This window comes from Phoenix dactylifera, chromosome 12, assembly GCF_051530095.1.
Source record: "Phoenix dactylifera cultivar Ajwa chromosome 12, Ajwa_hap1_PhDact_Kaust_v1.1, whole genome shotgun sequence".
NCBI classification, from domain to species: Eukaryota; Viridiplantae; Streptophyta; class Magnoliopsida; order Arecales; family Arecaceae; genus Phoenix; species Phoenix dactylifera.
In genome coordinates, this window is record NC_143201.1 from 4,778,005 (window position 1) to 4,797,212 (window position 19,208).

General features: G+C 39.6%; 1 protein-coding gene across 4 annotated transcripts; it reads left to right on the plus strand.

The window, feature by feature from the left end:
* The first annotated feature begins 730 nt into the window (after positions 1–730).
* On the plus strand, positions 731–19,051 carry LOC103721226 (T-complex protein 1 subunit epsilon). 4 transcript variants are annotated; one of them, XM_008811343.5, is made up of 9 exons: positions 731–1,133; positions 1,846–2,164; positions 6,312–6,660; positions 7,078–7,210; positions 7,300–7,352; positions 10,696–10,798; positions 12,370–12,536; positions 12,616–12,729; positions 18,525–19,051. In XM_008811343.5, exons 1-9 carry the CDS (start codon positions 935–937, stop codon positions 18,693–18,695), a joined length of 1,608 nt encoding a protein of 535 aa, XP_008809565.4. In that variant the 5' UTR covers positions 731–934; the 3' UTR covers positions 18,696–19,051. The 4 variants fall into 4 exon arrangements, with proteins under 4 accessions (XP_008809565.4, XP_088565285.2, XP_026665877.4 ...); XM_088709159.2 differs by having other exon boundaries at positions 731–1,129; XM_026810076.4 differs by having other exon boundaries at positions 811–1,129; positions 1,875–2,164.
* Positions 19,052–19,208: the final 157 nt, after the last annotated feature.

The window sequence follows — 19,208 nt, forward strand, 5'->3', positions numbered from 1 at the left end:
TCTTTCTTCGTGCATTATGATATAAAGGGACACTTTCTATAATTTTGTGATTTTATTATGAGTATTTTAATCTAAAAAAGAAAATTTTATAAATTTAAAACAACTTTCCAACATATGCTAAAAGTACTTTTCCGAATAAGCTCTATTTTAGAGCTTCTCCCAAGTAGACTTTTTTAATTTTCTGGCAAAACTAAAACAACTTCTCGATTTTTTACTAAACACTCCTATTCCATCCAAAATTACTTTTGGAGGGTCGGAAAGTACTTTCTAGTTCACCAAAAACTCTGCCAAATGGGCATAAATATGGTCTATAAAAATGTCTATCGGTCGATTTCCCTCATGCAGGAAATCGAACGAGATCTTCTTATTCATTCGTGGAACTCTTCTCGTTTAGGGCGAATGCGGCCTACTCTATAGGGCGAGAGCTAAAGCCCATGCAGTCTGAAATCTGTATCCGAAGGGGACAGACTTGTGGGCAACCAACTTCACTCCAGTTGGTTCGGATAGGCTGCGACCTCCATCACTTTGTGAGATAGTCTTTGTGGTAAGGAGGAAGTCCTGTGGAATAATATTATTAGAGTCGTATCCTGGGCAGAGATGTACAAACTTTCTGGAACAAAGAAAAACCTAACAGGACACGGAGATCACAACCGTCCGTTCTCCACGTGAGTGGCACGGGATATGCACTAAGCCAATTACAAATGTTTTAGCTTGGGTGCTTGGCTCGCTCAAATTGAGTCCGGACGAGTTCGATCGACCGAGCCCCAGCCCGGTTCGTTTACAGCTCCATCGGGCCGAGGCTCCTCGACCAGAAATGCAAAAAACTCTCGTCTCTTCTGGAACCTACCGCTGCTTCCGCCCGCTCTTTTCCCCCTTGCGGCGGTTGGTCTTCCTCTTCTCCATTTCCGGTTAGAGGAGGAGGAGGAGGAGGAGAATGGCGTTGGCGTTCGACGAGTATGGGAGGCCATTCATCATCATTAAGGAGCAGGAGCAGAAGAGCCGGCTGAGAGGCTTGGAGGCCCAGAAAGCCAACATCTCGGCCGGGAAGGCCGTCGCTCGGATCCTCCGCACCTCCCTCGGTCCCAAAGGCATGGACAAGATGCTTCAGAGCCCCGACGGCGATGTCACCGTCAGTCAGTTCTTAGCCCATTGCTCTCTCTCTTTCTCTATGTTTGGTTTCTGTTTGTCGTTAGGGCTTTAAGAGTTTGGAAAGAATGAAGGAAAAAGGTTTTTTGTTCTCTTTTGATGCGTATTTAGTAGCATTTCTTCTTCTTCTTCTTCTTTTTAAATGTTAATGTGAATGGATTAGTGATTGATGAAGGAGTTTGGAAAATAATAGTGGGATTGAGCGGTACTGCGGAGAAAGATGGAGAGCGGGAGAGACGGTGGTTTTGGGTATTTTGGACCGATCTGGTGCATTTAGTAGGTTTCCAGCTCTAGTTAGGGTTTTGATCGATGGTTGATATTGAGAGGTGGTATTTGTTTAATTGCCACTGATCTATACTTTTTTGTTCAAATGAGTTTTTTTTCAATTTTTATAGAAAGATTGGTGGATTTAGATGTTAATATGGAGAAATGAGAGATGGGGGTTTGTGGGATGGGTGAGGTGATGGCTTTTGTCGACTGAACTAATGTGACTTGCTAGGGTTTTGTCCCTTCTTTTTGGCAGAAGAGAGGAAGGGAGATATTGCAGTATCCCTCTGAAAACTTTCTGACTTAAAAGAATCATGAAAATTCGAAAATGTTGCTGGAGTTGTATTTGTTCCTGTGGCAGTCATGACCAGTGGCATTACATAATTTTCAATTTCTGCACTTTCCTGAACACTTTTTTTGTTATATGGACAGCAAATGATGGGGCAACGATCTTGGAGCAGATGGATGTTGACAACCAGATTGCAAAGTTGATGGTGGAACTGTCCCGGAGTCAGGATTATGAAATTGGTGATGGTACCACAGGAGTTGTTGTTATGGCTGGTGCATTTCTAGAACAGGCTGAGAAGCTTCTGGAACGTGGCATTCATCCTATTAGGATTGCAGAGGGCTATGAGATGGCCTCTAGGATAGCTGTGGAGCATCTCGAGCACATATCCCAGAAATTTGAGTTTAGTGTTGGTAATATTGAGCCTTTGGTGCAGACATGCATGACCACATTGTCTTCAAAGATGTAAGCTTGATTAATTATTATTTTTCTTTTTGTTTTTAAGCAGAATGGTTTGCAATGGTCATGTGTATGTTTCATTCGAGTCTTTTTCATATTTAAGGAATTCGGAGTTTACATTTGGAATATTGATATGTATACCAATATTGTTCTATGAGTATGGTAAAATCTCTCTCTCTCTCTCTCTCTCTCTCTCTCTCTCTCTCTCTCACTCTGACTCTGGTTTGTGGTGCAATCAGTCAGATAATTATTGCTTTGGTTTGGTTTTTCTTATCAAAGTTTCTTTTAGATCATAATGCCAAGGTATAATATAATTAGGTTAATTTAATTTTATGTTGATGCATTTTTGAGGTTCTGATTTGTCCGAAACTTAAGTCTGATTCATTTTCATCTTTCAGATCATATAAAGAAATCATAGGGACTTTCAGTTATCTTCCTGCTATGGAAGTATGATTTGATGACCAAAGCATACATAGTGTCTTTGTAGAAAATAAAGGATTTGGATCATTAAGGATTATATTCTTATTATGGCAAAAAAAATTAGATTTATCTAAAAAAAAGAAAAAAATACACACTAAAGGAAGAAGGGGCTTGGCGTTTCTTGCTTTTGCTGCAGTTATATTGTAATGCAAAAAGGCATTGGACTAATATAAAGAAGGAAAAAACTGGGTGGCTTCGAGAAGATAGAGATGTCTTCATTGAAGGGAATACCTAATTATTATACAAGAGAGTAAGGTAAGAGAGAAGTATAATGGTGATGCAAGGAAGAAAGATGGAGGGGATGTTGGAGAGAAATTTTACTAAAAACTAAAATTCAATGCCATTCATAGTTCTAGTATGAAACTAAAATTCAATGCCATTTTCCAATTCAAGTCATAGCATTAAATCAGGCGTTTCTATGTTGTTAATTACAACTAAGGTTCACCATCTTGATGCCGGACTCTGTATCGGTACCATTCTATTACAGTGTCGGTATGCGGTACCATATGAGATGGCATTGCGTACCGAGTGTCAGCACGGTATGGGATTGCATACCAATTTGGTACTAGAATGGTACCAACCAGTACAACAAACCTTGATTACAACTGGCATTTTGATTTTCTTTGTGAGATTTATTCACTTTGTAATGGATCTAAATTGTACACTCTGCATAATGACTAGTAATGCCTCAGATTTATGTGCGATGAATAAAAGGGACGAGGTTAATTGACTGATCTTCATGTCCTAATCATGATGAATAAATTTTGTTGGCATTTTAACATTACAATAATTTTAGAACTTGCAGCACTGATAAAGATCTACTTCCTCATCTACACACCAAGATTTCTCACAGAAGTACAATCTATGCACATGAAATGAAGCAAAATTTGATTTCTTAAAGATGTTAAAACTATACTTGGCACAAGAAAAGCTGAAGAAATGCATCTTGCAACAGAAATCAGGAGGGCAGTCCCCTTGCAAGTAATAATGTAAATGATCTACATGCATATAAAAATGTTGAATACAATTAATATGCCTGTATTATAATAGATTTAGATCTTTAATTTTAGTTTGAACAAAGCATCGACTCGTCTTCAGGCAAAAACACAAACAAATCAAAATTTCACTTTGAATTTGATTAGCTCCATCTATTGGATTTGATTCTATTCCTTTTCCATCAAAGTCAAACTGATTCTATCTTCTTATTTAAATTCCATTCATGTTGCACATAGTTTCCACGATATGGTTCTGTATCATAATTATCATGTTCTAATCCTTTGTACAATAGCAATTGAGTTTCAGTTTGGTTCTCTAGATAATTTTTTTGTGCCTGAAGATGTGCATTCAGGCACTTGACAAATAGGTATCCAACTCTACATCAGCAGAATAATTCAGTAGCTGAGTTTGTGTATTGATTTCTTATCTAGTCGATGTGTAAATTTTGTAAAGTTGGGTTAGAATCTTAATACGCTTGACCAATAGACATCCAATTCTATGTCATCAGAATAATTTCATTAGCTGAGAACATAATTTGATTGCTCAGTTGACTTGTAAATTTAGACAGTTGGCTCAGTCTTGTTATAGTTAGAAGCCAGGTAGTAATCCTTGTTTGTCACGTGCAAACAGCAACCAAATATTTGAGTTATCAAATATAATTCATGATAATTGAGGCACATAATAAGATTCATGTGTTAACTTAGTAGGCTCTTCAATGTCTCTAGAACCATGCTAAAGAATCTGTTCAGAGCTTCAAACCATAAAATTATGGTTTGTCGTTTAGGCCATAAAATAATTTGGGCCAAGATTTATCTTGTTTATGGTTTTTTTTTTTTTTTGTATGCCAAAGGCTTTCAAGGGTCCAAGGCATGGTCTGCCGTACCGATCGGTATGGGCCGGTATGTACCGGTACCGGACGGAACCGGTATGGTACAATTATATTTTTCGGTTCCGACTATTCGCAACTCGTACCGGTCGGTACCGATCCGGTACCGGCCCGTACCGACCTCAATTTTTTTTTTTTGGCTTTTGGCCCGAACCAGCCAAACCGGTACAGTGCCGGTTCGGTTCGGTATGGTACCAGTACCGTCCCAGTACCCACCGGTACGTCAGTACGGAACCTTGGTCCAAGAGTTATTATGTAGTTATAAGACAGCTGAAATTTCTAGTTTTGAGTGCTTGGCTGGGAGTTCATCTTCTTTTGTGACAGTGTTGTGCCACTAAATCCCGTGGTGTGAATCCAAGGTTGCTCATCCCAGTTGTGATTCCTTGGGATCCTTATATGAAGATAGGTGCCACATTTCAAGTGTGGTATGAGAGAAGACTTGTGAGATTCTAGTCTAAAGGGACTCATGTGACATAAATCTGATCGCCCTTTATCTAGATATAATATCTTACTAAAAGCCCATAGGTCATCTATGAAATAATTTGTATCTTTCTATCTCTTCAATTTTGTTCCGCTATATATAATTGATTTATAATTTGCTTTTGTGCCAACCCTGAACACCACTAATTGCATTTTCTTTAATATAAATTTGCATCTTTTGAGTCTTTACTAGTTTTGCTTGCAAACTAGTCTGCATACTTTAAAAAATGCGACATCATTTGTGAGCCTTCACTAATATTGTGAGGACCTCTGCGAGCATATATTTAGTTCCACATCGGCTATGCACTAGATAGATCTTGGATACTTATACTGGGCTAAGGAATCTAAATAATACCTTCCGGATAGCCTTTTTAGATGAGGTCTTGGGCTGTAACTAATGGTATCAGAGTGAACCCAGTTCATGGCCCATGTAGACAAGGGGAGATTGCAGCACGGGCCCATCTGGTTGACTATGGGCCAGTCGTGGTATTTGTGATCGGATTTGTGGTAGTTGCGAATGGATTTACATGGATTTGGACCTTTAGCCTAGCGAGGATGCTAAATCTTAAATGTTAGGAGTATGTAAGAACCCGTGCGAATGTGTTTAGTCCCACATTGGCTATGCAGTGGGTAGATCTTAGATACTTATATAAGGCCAAGGAATCGAAATAATACCTTTCGACTAGCCTTTTTAAGGTGACATCTTCGGTTGTGACCAATATGCTGCATCACTTTCTTGATGTTGCTTTCATCGAGTTGTTTAGTGGAGAAAATCTTTGGTCATTGGCAGTTGTGAGTCTTAGTTGCTTATTTTCTTGCTATCTGATAACTTTTCCAACTTTTTTTCTTGGTATTTACTACTGAAAATTGGAATTGCCATCTATGTATTTATTGTCAGTGAATGCATCTACTTGTACTCTAAAGCACTGACATTGGGTATTGTACCTATTCTTCATAGGTTTTTTCAGCTGTATCTTTCATAATCAGGTTATTTTTATGATCTTTGTAATGCATTCACCATAGGATATATTTGATATAAGGTTATCCTTGATGTATGGTTTATCCATTTTGGACTAAAACTTATCTGTATTTGTGAATTCACTTGTACTATCTGTACCCACAAAGCATATGGTATCTATAAGATTGAGGAACTTGTCCTTTGCTTAAGGAATAGGCCTCATTTCTGTACGAATATTTTAAAGGACAATTTCTGCTTTGAACGATAACAGCCTATGTAATTCATTGTCAGAGTCTTTGTTCTGTCATTCTATGATCTTGTGTGAGTAGAAGTTTATTTTGGTCATGGTGCAGTGTTAATCGATGCAAGCGTATGCTAGCTGAGATTGCTGTTAAGGCGGTTCTGGCAGTTGCAGATCTAGAAAGGAAGGATGTAAACCTTGATTTGATTAAGATAGAAGGAAAGGTTGGAGGTAAGTTGGAAGATACCGAGCTCGTCTATGGAATAACAGTTGACAAGGATATGAGCCACCCTCAGATGCCAAAGAGAATTGAAGATGCGAAAATTGCTATTCTGACTTGCCCATTTGAACCACCGAAGCCAAAGACAAAGCATAAGGTTGACATTGACACTGTGGAGAAATTTCAAACCTTACGTCAGCAAGAGCAGAAGTACTTTGATGATATGGTTCAAAAATGCAAGGTAAATAACCTGTGTAGTGTATGCCCAATTTAATGTGTTAAAACTAGTACCTACTGATTATGGAACTGATCTGTCTAAGCAACCTTCAGAATCTCAAGGTTGTGCTGATGGTACGAGATTTCTAGATCAAATCATATTTCATCTGTCCATTTGAATGATTATTTCTTTCCAGACTTAGTCAACCTGATCTTGTGCCTTACTCTGTTAAGTTGTTTGCTTCTCCCGTTTTTACTTGACTTTGTTTTTGTTAGAAATTTCAAAATTCAGATTCTTTGATTTATTATTGTTTCCATGCTCATTAATATGAAACAAGCTGTCTCTTAGTATCCTATCATATGAAAAGCTGAATTATTATGTATGTTTCTGCTTTTTAAAAGAAAAATCATTTTTATGTAGTTATTTTTGTGATACATACAGGATGTTGGAGCAACCCTAGTTATTTGTCAATGGGGTTTTGATGATGAAGCAAATCATCTTTTGATGCACCGGAATTTGCCTGCTGTCAGATGGGTTGGTGGTGTTGAGTTGGAATTGATTGCCATCGCTACAGGTTTGCTGTAGTGCTTTGTTGTTCCTGGGCAGTGAAGTGGTTGCAAAGACAACCATTCAAGTTGACTGATGATTTGTTTATTCCAACAGGTGGAAGAATAGTTCCCAGATTCCAAGAACTGACACCTGAAAAGCTGGGAAGGGTATGCTTTATTTGAATTTTGTAAGCATAAGGGGTTTATAATGTTGGAATTTTCAAAGTTTGCTTCTATCATATCTTGATCAGCTAAAATTCAAAGTTCAGATTAACTTTTTTTAAATAATATTAGTGTCTTGTTTTTTGTGTCAATGATCAGTGAACCACTGGTCTTCAAGAGGTGGTGCCTTGGTGGAGAATTAAATTGCTTGGAGTAGGGTGAGGCAAAGTGCTATAATTAAATTCTGGATAATGCGTTTGGTGGATAAGACTTAGTTAACAGTTTAACTAAATAAAGTGCATAAAAAGACTAGGGTAAAGTTAGTGGGACTCCAGCAATTTGATGACCAGAATATATATCAGTGACTTGTTCTATAATTTTGCTTTCCTATTTTATAGTGCTATAGATATGCTTTTAAGCATATTTAGACCAAGTCAAGGGTAGACTGTGTGGGCATTTGTTTTGGAGCGTTTTTTGGATTAAAGCAAATTGAACTCAAAAAGTGTATTTCAAATTTTTAAATAAGAGAAATAGAAATATAGAAATATGACTTTATGGAGAGTCAATAAAGTAATATGAGTACATGTTTGTGGTCATTGTAGTGACTGGCTAAATTCTAGGTCTTCTAACAATTTAGGATTTAGTAAACTGAAGAGCATTAAATATGTTGGAACACATATATACAAACTTTTTAGATGAAGAATACTTTAAGTAAAATTTGTGATTAAGAACTAGGGTATGTAAAGTCATGGATAATGCTGTCCTAAGCACAATTATATTTATATCTTTATGGCGAAACCAGCAGGCTTTGCTTCAAAGCATGTGGGAATGAAATCAATCTGTTTTTTATTAATAACTTACTGATAGGGCTAGAATCAAAATATTTTGATGTTCATTTCTATGTTTTGTAGGCCACAACAATTGAAATATTTGTTATGCATGTACAGATAAACTCTGTAACTACCAAACATGTTTATCTTGTGTGTCCATGAAAGGGTGTTGATGACATTTTTCACCATGAAAAAATGTGAAGTTTATTCTCTTATCAACCAACTGCACTTGTTCTGCATGATTTTTCATTGAAAAAACTACGCAAGCAATTTATCAAGGAAAAACTAATGTATGATTTTTTTCCAATTCATGCAGAACCACCTATAAAAACTAAAAGTGTAATTAAGACTTCTTCATATTTTTTTTTCTTACTTTTAATTTTACAAACAATATTTATCACCTATGTAAAAACTTCTTAAGTTGGCCTGGAATTTACAGTATTATCGTTTTCTTGTCATAGCAGTCCAAACTCTTTATTTAAATCAGGTGCATATATATTTAAAAATAAATTTGAGCATATATTATACATACATTATGTACACAATGCACATGCTGATCACTCAGAGTTCTCAGATATATCAAGTTGAGATAGAATCCTGTTAGTGGGATTCAATCTAGAAACCAACTAGTGCAAAACTAATGATAGACCTGAGTAAATAATATATCATGACTGATCATCTATAGCATTCAAAATGCCCGAACCGAAGAGATATGTTTTCAGAGTCTCATATGTACTTATTATATGAAAGCACATGGGTGGTATTAAAAGGGCTAGTGTGTCAAAATGTTTCCAGGCCTTATAAATTGAGAATCCACATTGTAGATCACTATCTACACGTTGAAGTGCATAAGAACCAAACTTAAGGAAGATGCTTCTAAGTTGCAGTTCAAGTTCAAATAGTTGCTTCATGCCTCTGTGAGTGTCTGTTCTATGACCAGCCAATGCACAAGTAGGAATTCTATCAAAAGAAAAGTGATTTTCAGACATTTTAGAATGTTATTAGTCATTGTTGATGAGATGATCCATGCATCCATGTTTGTTAGTCATTCTTAATGACTAAGTCTTTAGTTTGGATTGCTCATCATTGATTTGCACTGATAGAATGTGGGCTCAAATCTTGCTTCTAGGGTTATGTTTCACATCTGCATATTATTTGTGTATACATGTAAGCTATATAAGAGATACACTATATTTACAGATATATGGAATCATTATTAATGCAAGGCCCTAGGGTGAATTGAACAGTTCCTATAAAGCTATTATAAAGATGATCCTTTTGCTTGAAGTTCTTTAGGAAGACCAAAATATGAGAATTACACTTACTGAAAAAGGTATATATTTCAGGCCCCATAAATAAACATATAGTCCCGTCATCCCCAGCATTTCATCAGTTGATAACCTTTTATCTAATACTCCTTTATCTTGAATCACAACCCTTGTATGCACAGAATGCATCTCCCTCATGAAAGGAGTGAGAGTTCACCTTAAGATAACATAAAATATGCTATATATAACAGCATCTAAAAGAGAAAACTTCCAGCACTCAACTTGACGTGATATGATAGTCGAGTTTTCAAATCATTTTTTCTCCGATTCTCAAATCATTGGACTATTTTATGAACTCATAAGAAGGACCAAAGTTATCATCAAAAATCTTTTCATATTATATTTTTATAAATTTAAGTTACTTCACATTATCTGCTTTATACTACTTTTCCCCCCTTTTTGAAGTTTTTTCCCATTTATAGACATGTTTATGTATTATCTATATTGTTTGTATTTTACTTTTCATATTAGCAATCAACTTTTTATGTCTTTGCTATGAATCATTTTGCCACTGTTCCTGTAAAGGGCAATATCCAATGATACTGCCCGTTTTACCAAACATTTTCTTACAATTTCTTATGTCTTAGATCACTTAGATGCTGCAATTCTAATGTCAGATCTAAAGCGTTCCATATTTAGATGCATGTGAACAACTAGAATTCAGGTCGCTCTAAATGCTTCCTTTTAAGCTTGCAAGTCAGACCGTCTCCAACTTTTCCAAATCTTATTTTCCCATTTTGTTTGGAGAAGCTTGCTTGCTTCTCATTTTCAGTAGGCAATGCTTCATCAGCTGCTTTGGGTTGTTTCAACCAACTTTTGGCAATTCACCACTGAAGATGTAGGTGCCAATCCAGTTGAATGTCCACCCCTTGGCATGCTTTTAACGTGGATTGTCTGGTAGATAAGACATTTTGAGGGACAACTACCAACCTGACATTTAGACTCAAACAGTGGGCTGATTTCAACATAGAGTTAATATCCACCTGTGGGCATGAGCATGATATCATGCAGCATGGTCCATCATGTGTCAGAGGCATGGGATGATGGTGGATCCTTTGCCATTGCAATGTCTATATGAATCTTCTGCCCTCTCTCTTACATTGTCTTTAAATATTGTTACCATTCATACTTTATTACTTGCATGCATGTGCTTCCTGAGAGAATTGTTTTCTACTTGTTGCGACTAACCAGGCTGGACTAGTTAGAGAAAAATCATTTGGAACAACAAAGGATCGCATGTTGTATATTGAACAATGTGCAAACTCAAGGGCTGTGACAATATTCATTCGTGGTGGTATGTAAATATGCACCATATCTGCCTTTTTTTTTCTAATTATTGATGAAACTGAGTGTTGATTTGCCTTGTCGTTTATATAATGTCATATAATTTCCAGGCAAGCATTATTATTGGTTCATTGCGAGTCCAAATTTGGTTTTATCAATGTGTCTTCTTTGCAGTTTCTTCTTTCCATTAATCACTGATGAATGAATTTATGACATTGGAACTTTCGTATTAACTAGTAAATCAGTAGACGTGCAAATGCATGTGGAAGAAAACAGAAAATGATGAGAAACTAGAGATGGATAGCAATATACAAATTGAAATGCATTTCAAATTATAATGATATGTTGTCCAAAAACAATTCTATAATTTTTTATACTGCAAAATATTTAGAATCAATCTTGTAATGTCTTAAATCAATTGAAACCAAAATCTGAACTTCTTGGCCATATCATGGTACATTGATCTTTTATATTGGAGAGTGATGGAATGCATTCAATTAAGAGAATCCATCTCTAAGCAGATTAATGGATTAGAAGACTTTTTAATAGGATTGGATGAGTGATAATATGAACAAGGTTGCTGCGAAGATCATCAACCTTGTAAATATTGGATGAGTGCTGAGAGGTCTCTTATCCATTCTCTCCGTCCCTCCCTCTTTATTTTACTGTATCAGGGAAGCAAGTGAAAGAAAGAGGTGGAAGGAGAAGAGGACATGGGAGAGAAGAGGTGATAGAAGAAGAGAATCAGGAGTATCCAGGCGATGGCTTGCTCTTGCCCTGGTCCTAGGACCCAACTTCATGTAATTTGGGTGACCTAGCTGTGGGCTGGTTGGTCTCAGCCATGCATGCATACACGCATGCATGCATGCATACATACATACATACATTCATATATACATGCGTTCTTACATATATAAACATTGGCTAAATTTTAGGGAGTGCCACAAGAACTCCTCTTCGCAGTTGGATTATGCGCATAAGATCAACATGATGTTGCTTTTGTGGTAGGATTCCTATCCTTGTTTGGGTTTAGGCACATGGTGTTGCATGCATATGTATGTGTATGTATGTGCAAGCTCAAGTTTATGATGTAAATCTGACTAACATGAATACTTGATCTGATTGCTTAGGCCTTGATGTTGTTCTCAGCTAGTTCAGCAACTACTAGCAAGACCTGTAGCTTAGTTGAACCAGCCCAGCTTGTAGAACTTCTAATGGCATTGTCCATCTAACACTTTGTTTTATTATGTATTTGTGGGTGCACTTGCATAGTACACGTGTATATATATGAACCACTGAGAAATGATTCTGGAGAATAGGAATTTACATCTTGTGTAGCGGAGTGGTGTGTCTGTATAGGCACATCTCAATGTGCAGGTACACCTGGAAATGTTATATTTGTTTGAAATGCCTTCTTCTGGCCATGGATTTTGAGGTTCTGCTCTAAACATATGTTTATGATCCACTTAATGCTTGTCTTGGAAATTAATCTATTTTTGATGTGCAAAATGGTTGTAAAGAAATATAAACTTGAGGAAAAATGCTGCTAATTTATGTGAATTTTCAATTGTGGTTGAATAGGTAACAAAATGATAATAGAGGAAACTAAGCGCAGTCTCCATGATGCGCTATGCGTGGCAAGGAATCTGATCCGTAACAATTCCATTGTTTATGGTGGTGGTTCAGCTGAGATATCTTGCTCAATTGCTGTAGAAGCCGCTGCAGATAGATACCCTGGAATTGAGCAAGTAAATAGCTTTTGGGTTTTTGAAATATTTGTTAATATATGATGATCCTACCTTCACCTTTTTCCGTCTATATCTGCAGTATGCTATCCGGTCCTTTGCTGAAGCTTTAGATTCTGTACCGATGGCTCTGGCTGAGAACAGTGGTCTCCAACCTATTGATACTCTCACTGCAGTCAAATCTCAGCAAATCAAGGTTTGTTGTTAATTTTACTGTTTCTGTATAAGTATCTTTACTGTATGAGAGTATTAAACATTGGGACTCTGAGCCTTTATTAAAAATGGTTTGCTCTGATTTGCTACCCTTGTTTTTGATAATTTATCAACTTGTTATGTTTTAGCTGAAAACCCCATGATTCACGTGTTCTCCAATTTTGATTCCATGCACTTTCTAATTCAAGGATATGAGATACTGCACCAATATAAGTCATCTTTTCACAGTGTAGATCAACCAGTATGGTGTGATTGTTGAGAGCCGTATAATTCTTTTTCTTTAAAAAAAAAAAACTCGAGCTAGTCCTGGAAAAATCCAGCAAAAAGCAAGTAGGGAAAAGGTAAAAGACTTAGAAAAGACTGTTTGCGCGTTAAAAATTGTCCCCTTTTCCATGTTCTCACTATTATGGTCTACTTTCAAAAAATAATACATTTTTTATTGGAATACTGGTCCTGGTGTATCAACTATCTTATTTTCCACAGTTGAACAGCATATTAAGTGATTTAAGTATATAAATTAAGAGAATTACTAGGTACCAAGTCTTAAAATTTTAAATTTGCTACCATTTAAGATGTAGATCTCCACATTGTCATCCTCATGATCCATAGCCTGGCTTATGTTTTTCCCTTTCAATATTCTGTATATCCTTGGGAAAAAAAGCAAAGCAAAATGTAAGAGTTATAGTTTCCAAAGTTTAAAAATGCACATAAGCATTACAGTAAAAAAACCCTTTCATAAACTTTTATTTCCAGATGTTTTGTATCATTTATCCATATTATTTTGTATGGAGGAATATAAATGATGTACATGCCCGTATGAAATTTCCATAAGTGAAGTAAAAGATTTTGCTTCAGGAAACATGGACATACCTAAAATTTCCGAGACAGCCTGGATACGTGTTGTGTACTTTTTTAAGTATTTTTATTAAATAAATAAGGTCTCAAAATATTTTCGATATATGCTTGGGATCAAGGTTTGCAGAACCGTCCCGAACTGTCCTGTTCGGGGCGTTCCGAGCCATGGCGGCGGCGGACTAGAACGGTTCCGGTATTGAAACCGAGACGCTGTCACCGGAGGGGGAGAAGAAGAAGAAGAAGAAAGGAAAAGAGAGAGAGAGAGGGGGGAAGGGATGGAGAGGGAGAGGAAGGAAGAGAGGCCGGCCGGTTGAGATCGGAGAGTCTCCGCACGGAGGAGGTAGAGGCCGGGGAGACGTTGAGGTGGGGCTCCGTGTTGGCCCGCAGGGCTTTGTGGTCCCAAACCCCGCACCAAGGTCCAAGGATGAAGATGTTGTTGGGATCGACTTTGATATGGGTAATGCACTCTCTTCTTGCTGCTTTTGGAACCACGCCTATGCTATTCCAATATAGGTGTCGTCGGTGGAAAAGAATCAAAGTATTGGGGCTCAATATGAAAGAAAGATGACTCTATTCCAAATAGCAACGAAATAACAAGGACTCTTAGCAAGATCGGGAAGGGACCTTGCTTTGCCTAGAACAATCTAAGGAGAGTTGGTTTATCCCACCCTAGTCCAAGCCTTGCGGCCGAAATTTCCACCTAGGGGACCTAAGGAGTAACCCTTAACAAAGAAGAAATATGACAATTTAAAGATGCCGTGGAAGGGCCCTAATGGCTTCTTTATATAGGCCTAATGCCCTGGCTTATTTGCGGAATGAATTCAAAATTCAAAAGACTTCTAAATCAGCCGCAAGGGGATCTAACTAAGTTTTGACCCCCTTCGGCCATGTGCTAAATTCCTTGGACGCACGGGATGCGTTGCCCGGTTGGCCGGGGCGCGTGTCCCGTGCGGATGCTGCCACTTGTCCGCGGTTGACCTGATTTGGGATCTTTTTTGGTTGGCTGGATAGGCTCCTGGGATGGCTGGGACGCGGATCCAGCTGCTTGCTCTTCCGCGGATTGGTGACTTGGCATTCTGCCCTCCATCCATCTTACGGCCTGATGCATCTTGGCCGCCTATGCCTTCGCTCGCCAAATCTCTATGGAAGAGCCTGCGGGCTCCTCCTTGGATTCTGCGTGTGATCCTTGTTTGGCTGTGCGCTTGTGCTGGAATTTCTACCATGTGGCTCGGCCAGCTGTCTTTGGCCAAGCGCTGCTTTGCATAGCTTTACCTTGTTTGCTGTTGCGCGCGGATGGTTGCCACTTGTCCCTTGGCTTGGCTTTTGGCTTGGCCGATTGTGGCTTTCCTTGTTTGGCCTTTGAGCGTGCATGCGCTGGGTGGTCCGGGTTCAATGTGCACGGGCTTGGACTGATTGTGTTGTCATTGGCTTGACTCGACCCGTGCGCTGCCTTTGGACTCGATTGGCTTGAATGCGCTCGGCCGAATGCAGTATTGGCCGAGCCTTGCGCTTGCTGTCCCTTCTGTGCGTGCGCATGGGCTGGTGGCCCTCGTTGCTGCCCATGTCCATGCTCACTTCTGGCATGCGTGCGACAAGTCGTGCGTGTGTCGGGTGCTGGCAAGGTGTAGGCTGGCGGCCTGGCGCCTGGGCGTTGGCCAGCCCGGCTGTTGATCATGCACGCGGAGGTCCGCGCGTGTATGGGCATCGGGCGCGTGAAGGGCCGCGCGCGCTGCTGTGGGCGCGCGCTGGGGTCCTCGCGCGGCTGTGGCCGTGCGGGCGTGCGGTTCGCTGCTGTTGGCTTTGAACCTCGCGTGGGCGCTGGGCAGGGCTTGCGCAAGGCTGAGCCGGCTGTTGGTGAGGTTGGCCACTACTTGGGCAAGCCTCCAAGCAGTGGATTTGTCCCGCTAATTGGTCTTGGCCGAGGTTGGCCTTGGCCAATGCTTCTGGATTTTGGCTTGGCGGAGCTCTTTTGCGGCACGGCTGTCTGGGGTCCGTAACACTCTGCCTCTGGACCCCTGTTTCGTTTGAAATAGGGGCCTGGAGGGGGCCTTTTTTATTTTTGCATTTTTTAAGTTGAGGTCAGCAAGGCTTCCGCCGGCCGATCTCTCTTTCTTCCTCTCCCTCCCTCCCTCTCCCACTCTCTCTTTTTCTCTCTCGTTCTCCCTCCCCAGTCTCTTCAATTGTGTTGGTATAGGCCCAACACGACATGACATGAGCTCGTATTGACTCGTCCCGCCGGGCAATCGGTACAATGCTTGGTACCGGTTCCGCCGACGTTGCTTAGGATGCTTCCTCACCCAAAGAGTCTATCTGAAAGTTATTTTTTGGGTTCCGTAGTTTTATATAAGTACCCAAGATATTCCAATGAATAACCAATGTGAGACTAAACATATGCTCGCATGGTCCTCACATATTTTCTCCATTTAGCCCAGTCGTCCTCGTCAAGTTAAGGATCAAAATCCATTCAAATCTATCACAAGCACCATGATCGGCCCGTAGTCAGCCTCAATGAGCTCGTGCTGCAGTGTCCCCTAGTCCACATGGGCTGGGTTCACTTTGATACCATTTGTAAAACTCAGGATCTCACCCAAAAGGACTAGCCGAAAGGTATTATTTGGGTTCCTTAATCCTACATAAGTATCTAAGATTTATCCAGCGAATAACCGATATGGGACTAGACACTTGCCTACACAGGTCATCATATACTCATGTTTAAGCTCTAGCATCCTCGCCGGGCTAAGAATCAAAATCCATTTAAAGCCAATCATAAACACCACGATCAGCTCAAAAATATACCCGTGCTGCAGTGTCCCCTAGTTCACATAGGTTATGGGTCGGGTACCTAGGATCTCACTCAAAAAGGCTAGCTGGAAGGTATTTTTTTTGGTTCTTTAGTCCTGTATAAGTACCCAAGATTTTTCCGCGAATAACCGATTGGGATTACACACACGCTGCCACGAGTCCTCACACACCTACGATCATGGGAGTCAATGAGCCGAACATGAGCAAGCTAAGCCCTATTCGAGCTTAGCCTGAAATTTGTTGGGGCCAGCTCCAACTTGGTTCGAGCTTGAGATGAGTTAGGAAGGACCAACTTGAGCTCAACTTACTAATTTTGAAGCTAGCTCGAGCTTGGCTCTTTAAGCTTGTTTAAAAAGAAAAAAGGGGAAAAGTTGAAAACATTTGTTCATGGATGATCTAGAGAGAGGGGAGGGGGATGAGGGAGAGGATAGGTTGTTGAGATGGTGGTCGGTGGTGGTTTTGGTGGTGTTGGAAGGGGGTGTAGAGAGAGGGGGGGGGGGTTTCATGGAGTGGTTGGTGGTGGTGCTAGTGATGTTGCAACGGCTGGAAGAAAAGGAGTTAGTGAAGATGGGAGAAGGATGGGACCCTGCCGCCCTCGATTGCCTTCATGTCCACTGCAAGGCTTTCATAGTGCCATCTCACTTGGACTGCCGTCTTCCCGGCAGTCCTTGCAGTGATTAGATTTCACCACCTGTCCTTCCTCTCTGCTTTTATTGGTGGTGTCATATCGTTGCCACAATGTTCTCAAAGGCTTTCTCCACCCTACTCTAGCTGACCTCTATACTGCTGCCACCGACAGCATGATGATGGGTGAAGATTAGGGGTGATGGGAAAGGGTGGTCGGTGAAGGTGGTGGGGCTAAGTGGGGCATGGTAACGTGGGAGAGAAACGGAAACTAATTAGGGCTTCTCATTTATCACATTCACCCGACTGAGCCATTGGATTAAAATCTAACAGCTGATTGTTTATAACATAAAATTATAGGTAATATATATTTATATAATATAATATATAATAAATATAATATTATATGTAAAATTATATTTGAGCTGGCTCGTGAGCCGAAATCGAAGCCGAGCCCAATGTGAGCTCGACTCATTTATGTTCAGATGTCGAAAAACTGGCTTGAGCTCGGTCTGTTCAGTAGTCTAGCGAGCCGTGTTTGAGTTGAATGCAGTTTGGCATGTGAGCAACTTGCTGGTTTGCCAGCCCTAATTACAAGGATGGGGGGGTGCGAAATTTTTTTCCCCCTTTTTTTGATGAATGTTGATCTTTTAATGATGGATTGTTTATTTTAGAGTTTGTGATGTTGATGCTGTTGTATGGATTGCAGTCTATATATTTGAACGTTGATAACTTGGAGCTTGTGGATATTGATGTCATTGCCTGTAGCATGAATTATCAATATTGTGACAACCCATTATACTACATGTTCCTTTTCACATAGAATTAATGTGAGTATATATACCAGCTGTGTAGTATTTTTTTTTATATAAGAGATTTGTCATGTCTGTATCTAGAGTTGTCGAAGATGTAACCTGTGTCTGTGGCCATCCTTCATAGATTTTGCTAAAGTTCAAAGTTCAGCAATGGACGTATATCATCTCATTTCACTTTGATTCAGATTTCTTTCAGACAATTCTAAGTATATTTCGGAAATTAGGAGGTGTCTGATACCCGGCCTTGGATGTACAAGGCTAAGATGGCCATAGTATCAGGACTATACCACAGAACTGATGGACAATATTTGTTGGGCATTACTTTTTAATTGACAGGCATGCGGAGGGTTGTAATCACTTGTAGGGATTGTCAGGTTGCCCGTGTTTCTTGTATTTTCTGATTTCTTCCTTTGACTCTTTTTCCCTGTTACAATGTCATGATATCCATGTATAGCAACCCCAGACATCTAAATGCCCCTTTGAACCCTCTGTTTGATGCCCTTCTCTGTATGCATCATATAGGTCTTCATAGTTTGAAGTAGGTATTCCATTAATCAACTCTATGACAGGAACCAGTTGCTATCTACAGTGGTTCTGACAGATTTTTACTTCTACCCAGAATTTTCCTAATTTGGCTCAGAGATGTATGTGGTTCTTAAGCTTTTTTGGATGCTTTCTGCAGGACAGCAATCCATATTGTGGCATAGATTGCAATGAGGTTGGGATGAATGACATGCAAGAGCAGAATGTATTTGAGACGCTGATCGGAAAGCGGCAACAGATCTTTCTGGCAACACAGGTGGTGAAAATGATTTTGAAAATTGACGATGTGATCGCCCCTTCTGACTATTGATTGTATTTGAGAGGCCAAAATTTGTGGGCAGGGTCATGCTTTCATGACAACCCATTTAGCTACGTGGAAAAGAAGCTTACAGTTGTTAGATGAGTTTGGTGTCTGAAACTGTTGTTCTCTTTTGCTTTGGGTGTAACGCTTGTGCTAAGGTTATGATTTATAGATTGACTTGTGACCTAAAAATTTTCTACTGCCTCTTTGGTGGCTTATTTAACTGATATTAAAGCCATCTTTCTTTTCCACTGAGATTTTCGTATGAACTTATCATGGGATGGTTTGTAACTACGAACTAGAGGAAGATTTGTATGCATGGCAAGTAGTATTTGAAATGACAATCATCTGGTTAGTCAGGATAACCATGGTGCCCATCAGCGGAGAGAGTTATATTCTGTTTCTTGGGTGCTTCAAGGCTATTATCTTCAATCCTGAATCTGTTTCAAAATTGAAAAGCTTTCATGTTTGGATGGCCGATAAAGGCCAAGGTTCGCACTGTAATCAATAGTTCGATTTCCG

What these genes read in the sequence shown, in the direction of transcription:
- LOC103721226 (XM_008811343.5), top strand. Translation starts at nt 935, where the DNA reads ATGGCGTTGGCGTTCGACGAGTATGGGAGGCCATTCATCATCATTAAG. An exon ending in CGACGGCGATGTCACCGTCA is followed by an intron (nt 1,134 to 1,845) that starts GTCAGTTCTTAG and finishes TTATATGGACAG; the next exon opens with CAAATGATGGGGCAACGATC. An exon ending in ACCACATTGTCTTCAAAGAT is followed by an intron (nt 2,165 to 6,311) that starts GTAAGCTTGATT and finishes GTCATGGTGCAG; the next exon opens with TGTTAATCGATGCAAGCGTA.